General features: G+C 33.8%; 1 protein-coding gene across 1 annotated transcript in view; it reads right to left on the reverse strand.

Moving 5' to 3' along the window:
• The window catches only part of LOC113925573 (transmembrane protease serine 11G-like), a 28,203-nt gene extending 22,533 nt beyond the window's left edge, over positions 1–5,670 (reverse strand). Inside the window, exons 1-3 of the mRNA XM_027600109.1 lie at positions 5,592–5,670; positions 4,169–4,287; positions 34–101 (exon numbers count right to left, since the gene is read on the reverse strand). Of these exons, the coding sequence (XP_027455910.1) occupies positions 34–101; positions 4,169–4,287; positions 5,592–5,670 (266 nt within the window). The remainder of the gene's footprint in view (positions 1–33; positions 102–4,168; positions 4,288–5,591) is intronic.
• Between the last annotated feature and the right edge of the window lie 1,694 nt (positions 5,671–7,364).

Raw genomic sequence — 7,364 nt, forward strand, 5'->3', positions numbered from 1 at the left:
CTTTCATCATAAAAAATAATTAGTTGTGATTACCTGAGGTCAACAACATGAGACTTGATGTAATGATGATTCAAACTGGATCTTCGAAATATCTTATCTATCTGAGAAAAGAAAAAAAACAACAGTATAGACCTTTTTAAAATAATTCACACATTTCAGCATATTACAAAAATGCCTGTATAAAATCTGCAGGAAGAGCATTTACTTCTAAGTTTGTTTGCAACTATTGTCAAAAAGCTCATTTGGACATAATCCTCTTGTCATAAAGGTCACCCCTATAATTGGATGTTGATATTTGAACTTGTCACATGATCAAGGATGGCTGATATATATCAAGAGTTGAATTAAGCTATATATTTCAGCAGCCAATATAAACCATACATGGGGATGGAGGTGCTGAGACAGAATTTCTCTGAAAATTTGATGTGTATGGAATTATCAGCCATTATCATTCAAGCTTAGTTATCATCATCATGGCTCTGATTGAAGGATCATTTCTGTAGGCTTTAGTGAAACTTTTTAGGCCATCTTTTGATCCTATAGTAAATGGAGGAGAGGAGGAGAATGTGTATTTATCAAGTACTTCCTTAAAAAGAATATACTTATCAAGAAAAATACATGAAATGATTACTTAGAATAAGAAAAAAACTATATGTGGCATTCGTATGTCATTTTAGACTTCCTTTATGGGATAATTTCTCTGTAGTATAAGATCCTAGAAGAAATTATTTCTTACCAAAACCACAACTTATTACAGAATCTGTGGTTTTACAAACCTGTTTACCATTGATTCTTCAAGTTGGGGTCTTGAAAAAGGACCGACCACATGCCAAACCTTAAGTGAACCCGAATCTCAATAATTAGTTTCACAAATCAGAAGAGCTGCCAAAATTGAAACTGGTTATGTGTTGAACAAATACATTTCACTCAACTAATTTGATTTATCAATTTTTTTCTGGTAAAATGCCATGTCATATTGCATAGTTTGGTGAGAATGCTTATTGAAAAATCAATAGTTATTAAAAAATGAATGACCACGTGTTTTCCTTCTGATTATGAAGGGAATTTTTTTTTTTTTTTAGTGGTGGTGCTTTTTAAAAAATTTTTTATTGTTATGTTAATCACCATACATTACATCATTAGTTTTTGATATAGGGTTCCATGATTCATTGTTTGTGCATAACACCCAGTGCTCCACACAGAATGTGCCCTCTTTAATACCCATCACCAGGCTAACCCATCCCCCCACCCCCTCCCCTCTAGAAACCTCAGTTTGTTTTTCAGAGTCCATCATCTCTCATGGTTCGTCTCCCCCTCCAATTTACTCCCCTTCATTCTTCCCCTCCTGCTATCTTCTTCTTTTTCTTTTTTCTTAACATATGTTGCATTATTTGTTTCAGAAGTACAGATCTGTGATTCAACAGTCTTGCACAATTCACAGCGCTCACCATAGCACACACCCTACCCAATATCTATCACCCAGCCACCCCATCCCTCCCACCCCCAACCACTCCAGCAACCCTCAGTTTGTTTCCTGAGATTAAGAATTCCTCATATCATTGAGGTCATATGATACATATGTTTCTCTGATTGACTTATTTCACTTAGCATAACACCCTCCAGTTCCATCCACGTCGTTGCAAATGGCAAGATCTCATTCCTTTTGATGGCTGCATAATATTCCATTGTGTGTGTATATATATATATATATACACCACATCTTCTTTATCCATTCATCTGTCGATGGACATCTTGGCTCTTTCCACAGTTTGGCTATTGTGGACATTGCTGCTATAAACATTGGAGTGCACGTACCCCTTTGGATCCCTACATTTGTATCTTTGTGGTAAATACCCAGTAGTGCAATTGCTGGATCGTATGGTAGCTCTATTTTCAACTGTTTGAGGAACCTCCATACTGTTTTCCAGAGTGGTTGCACCAGCTTGCATTCCCACCAAGGAGGGTTCCCCTTTCTCCGCATCCCCGCCAACATCTGTCATTTCCTGACTTGTTAATTTTAGCCATTCTGACTGGTGTGAGGTGGTATCTCATTGAGGTTTTGATTTGGACGGAAATTTGTTTTTTAAGGAAATAGTTTTATATACACATGTACATGTATTTGACAAAACAAATATATGTTCATTGTAGAAAGTTATAAAAAGCAAACAATAGAGCAAAGTAAAATGAAAAGCATTAAAATCATTTCCAAATCACTGCATAGTGAATTCCTATTTACATTTTTGGTTGTATACTTCCAGATTTTCTACATTCATTTATATATATTTTATATATGATCTTTATATATCTTATATATAATTATAAGTTTTCTGCCTGCCTCCTTCCATTTTTCCTTCCAACTTCATCATTTTGTTGTTGTTTCTTTTGAAATCACAGCTTTGTGACCCATGTATTATTCGTGGCAATTGAGCATATAAAGTTTAGATTATTGAACTCTATAAGAAGTTTCTAAAATTCATTTTATGCACTGGTTTTAATCATTTCTTCTAGGAAAATATTTCCTAGGACTGTGATTTATAATCTAAATCAGGGGTCAGCAAATTATAGCCTATAGGGCAAATCTAGACAGCCACTGTTTTTGTCTGACCCATGATCTAAGAATGGTCTTCACATTTTTTTAATAGTTGAAAAGAATCAGAAGAAGAAGACTGTTTTGTGACATCTAAACATTTAACAAAATTCTACTTTCAGTGTCCATAAAGAAGTTTTATTGGACCATAGCCATACTCATCTGTTGATGTATTGTCTATGGCTGCTTTTGCACTACAATGACAGATTTGAATAGTTGCAGAGACCACATAGCCTGCAAAGCTGAAAATACTTATTATCTGGTGTCTTAGAAAAAAAAAATTGCCAACCTCTGGTCTAAATTACTGTACTTTCCTTCTTTCTGTTGCCTCTATTTATACTCTAGAGGAGAGAGCCAGTTCTAGTGAGTTGGTCATTTATTTACTAGTCTTCTCCTTGAAGTGTATTTTTATAGTCCTCCCATATAGCAGACACTGTTACAGGCACCAGAAATATAAGAATAAGTAGACTTAGCCAAGTCAGAGAGGCATAGACCTACAAAATAATAATGATGTAACAAGGTGGTAAGCGCATTAACAAAGGTGTATGAAAGTTCTGTGAGAGCACAGGAAACAGGTGCTAACGTTTATTCAGGCATAATTTTTCATACTTTTTATTCATAACATAAACCAGTCTTCAGAATAACTCAGAGAGGTAGGTGAAATTATCCTATTTTGTAGTTGAAGCCCTAGGGCTCAAGTAGCTTTTCCAAAGCTCATAAAATGCCAAGAAGTAAAATTTGGATATGAATCTAGATGTTCTGACTTCAAAGCTTAGACTGTCTGTAATTCAGTATATTGCTTCCTACAACAAAATACACCTTGCCCTGATCAATATCAAAATTTCTTTCAGATGTATTTTTGAAAAGACATGCCAACCCCACTCAGTTGCATCCTTTAACTCATTTCATCAGCTCATTTTGGTTGGAAATGGATAAAGAAATATTTCTGAACTTGGCAAGAATGATCTGTCATCTTTGGTCAGTACTAGGCTCAGTAGAAGCTGTATACACAACTGAAGTCTTCAGTGGAAGACCTTGTCTGTATGTTTCTGTGGTATATTTTCAGGAATAAATGTTTTGTGTAAGCTGCCTAGTGGGAAATGTATCAGGGTCAGACACACATTAGGTGCTTCATAAGTGATACATGGTAATGTTTATGCCTAAATGATTGAGCTATGTTTCCAGATAACTCAAATAATTTTACGTTTTGTATTTGAGTTATTTAATCTTTCTCTTGGGCTTCTATTATTCAGTCTTCAGTGCAATTATTCTTTGCCCAATGTATTTTTCCAATTTTCCTGAGATACTGTTGGTTAGAGTTGCCAGAATTAACAAACAAAAATATGGTTAAGTTTTAATTTCAGATAAACAATGAATAATTTTTAGTAGAGGTATGTTTAAAATGTTGAATGAAAAATGTCTTCAGGAGGATCTAAAATTAAAATTTAACCGAGAATTCTGTATTTTATCTGGCATCCCCAACATGGGTACAATTTGATATGTTCTCAACTTACCCCTAACTTTATTTTAGCCTTCTTCTTCACCATAGTATTGTCAGAGTAGGAATGATGACAGACTTACCTCATTATTGACTTTTTGTTTCAGGTCTCTTTTCATTTTTGAGTGTTCAACTGAAAAGTCAGGATTATATTCAATACTGGGGATCTGGAAGGAGGTTTGGTAATAGTAAAATTTCTGATCTGGAAGGGAGAACAAAAATGGATAGTTTCTCTTTAGTTCATTTGAGTTGTATAAATATCACAGTAGAAGGAATAACTTGCAGAAAAGTCCTATAATGATGAGCTCCTGGGAATTAAACATGCAATAGCTGTGGCCAATACTTCCCTCTAACTTTTTTTTGGAAGTAAAGTTGATATATAACATTATATTAGTTTCAGGTGTATAACATAATAGTTTGATATTTGTATATACTCCATATGTGTGTATATATGTGATATATATACATATATATCATATCTTCTTTATCTATTTGTCCGTAGATGGACTTAGGTTGTTTTTGTATTTTGGCTATTCTAAATAATGCTGCAGTGAACTTGGGGGTGCATATATCTTTTCAAATTAGTGTTTTTATTTTCTTCAGGTAAATACCCAGAAGTAGATTAGCTGACTCATCTGGTAGATCTATTCTTAATTTTTTGAGAAACTTCCATACAGTTGTCCATAGTGGCTGTACCAATTTATACTCTCACTAACAGTGTACAAGGTTACCCTATTCTCCATATCCTTGCCAATACTTGTTATTTTTTTTTCTTTTTGATACTAACCTTGCCAACAGGTATAAAGTGATATCTCATCGTGGTTTTGATTTGTATTTCCCTGATGATGAGTGATGAGCATCTTTTCATGTGCCTATTGGCCATCTGTATCCTTTCTTTGGAAAAATGTCTATTCAGGTCTTCTGCCCATTCTTAAATTGGATTGTTTGGCTTTTTGCTATTGAGTTATTTGAGTTCTTTTTATATTTTTGATACTAACCCTTTATTGTATATATGATTTGCAAGTATTTCTAACCCATTTTTAATATTACATGTTCTCATAGTCATGTGGTCGTCAGTTGTTTTCTGACAAAATTATTACCTGTTAGTGATAATTCATAAATTTAAGCTGTTAATTAGATCACGATAGAATGTAATATATTCTCATAAGTTAACCTGGAAGTCAGAATTATTACTAAAATAATGTTTTTACTTTCAGTACATTAAATATTATGAAACCATATAATAACATAAGATGTATTGCTTGTTCAAGAGATAATATTATGTGAACCAGTTCAAATTTTAAATGCTAGAATTAATTTTTATAAAGGATGATCATTTCCCAAAGGTAGATATGTTTATGCAAATTAATACTGCATTATGCAAAGCTTACATACACTTAAACAAATTATTGTTGCAATGAAAATTACACTCCAAAATATTAGGTTTTGAAATAAATCCAGTAAATCTTCAAATTTTCAAAAGAATACAATGAGATATATTCTTACCAAATGCCAAAAAATAAACAAGGAGACTGATGATTATTGCTAGAACCAACACAACAGCAGCGACAATGAGGACTGTCATCCATGGTCTTAGTGAACTTGTCCTTCTACCCAGTATTGCTGGCCTTTTGAGAGAGAGTTGTATATTAAAGTGAAACAGAACTTAAATTCTAAAATCTTAGTTTTTCATAGCTTTGATATAGAATGGTTTTTTTTCTAGAATTCATGGTTAGCCCATATTGTATTTGGTAACATCTAAATATATTGTTCTATAAAAAGAAAAATATTGTCAATGAAAAATATCACTGATTGACATTTGACTTTATATTTTGATTTTAAAAAGTCAGAATTATACTGCAGTTGACTACACCTTCATATACTTCCTGGTTCATCATGCTAGTGTTCTGAAATATTTTCTTCTTTGTAAATGAACTAACAACATATAGTTGGTTCATGTGCTTCAGATCCAAAAAGCCTCAAAGAATGAGGGCTTCTGGGTCACTCCTCTCATTCTAGCATGAACCAATAGAGGTTCAGAGTGATTACTAAAACCCTGGAGTTAGACAGTCAATGATATGGTAATAGCAATGTAGTGGGGAGAGATGGTAGCTATACTTGTGAACATAGCATAATGTATAAACTTGTCAAATTACTAAGTTGTATATGTGAAATAATATAACACTGTGTGTCAACTATACTCAAATAAAAAACAATAATAAAGATAAAACCTCAAAATTGGATGTTGGGGGAGTTGGAACTAGGTTTTGGGCTTTGGGGACTTTTTTCAGAACTCTATACTTAATCCTAAAATCCCCATTTATAAAACAAGTAGTCTATCATGCATAGGAAGAGCATCCAATATAAGACAGGTTGAAGAAAAGAAAATAGAACTCTAAAGAAGAAAGAAAAAGTAAGCCAAAAAGAGATCATCAATATAATGAACAAACAAATATATAGTGACAGCTCAGAGTTTTGGACCCAGGAACTTCATGGTGTGAGAACCACTGGTGTATTTGATGAATATCTATTTCATAGTGTTATAAGATTTCAGACCTGTGATTTTTAATAGATGGTATTGGATAAGATAAGGCCATATTTACTTGAGTAAATAATGAATCAATTTAAAGAAAAATATTAAGGCAATAATAGTACCAGTAGTATGTAAATATGGCAAAGCATGAAAGTTGTATGTAAATGACTGACATTTGGGAAACCTATGTGGAGGCAGAGAAATGTGACAAAGTTCTGTCCCTATCCCAGAGTCAGAGCCCACGACCTAAAGACTAAATCTGAACAATTACAGAGTTGAGGCAGGCTAGAATGAGACTGGTATAGGTTGTCCAGGAAGATCTAATTCACAGGAGAATTGCGCAAGAATATGTCTCTGAAAGCCAGTTATCGTTCTGTTAAAATTTTACATGAAAAAGCAGGAGAAAGAATTACCTTCTCTGGATTGGTAGCTGGTTGTGGAAAAGTAGAAAGTAGACCCCCACTAAATAATTGAAGATATCAACTGAGGGGGGCCTTTTGGAATCAACAATCTGGAAAAAGTGGGGATAATTCTGTATCCTTGTATCTGGGCAAAGAAGCTACAGGCAATTTCCTCATCCCAGAACCATCAGCCTGAGCTCTGATAAGTATCTCAGTCAGGTAGCACTAATTCTGAGTTCTGCTGTGTTTCTGGAAGGATCTAAAGTTACTCTGGCTTGCCACTCTTTGGTTGGTAGCAAGATAAGAGTATTAAAGTCTACAAACATCTGAAGTATCTTTAGAAGA

This window comes from Zalophus californianus, chromosome 2, assembly GCF_009762305.2.
Source record: "Zalophus californianus isolate mZalCal1 chromosome 2, mZalCal1.pri.v2, whole genome shotgun sequence".
NCBI lineage: Eukaryota > Metazoa > Chordata > Mammalia > Carnivora > Otariidae > Zalophus > Zalophus californianus.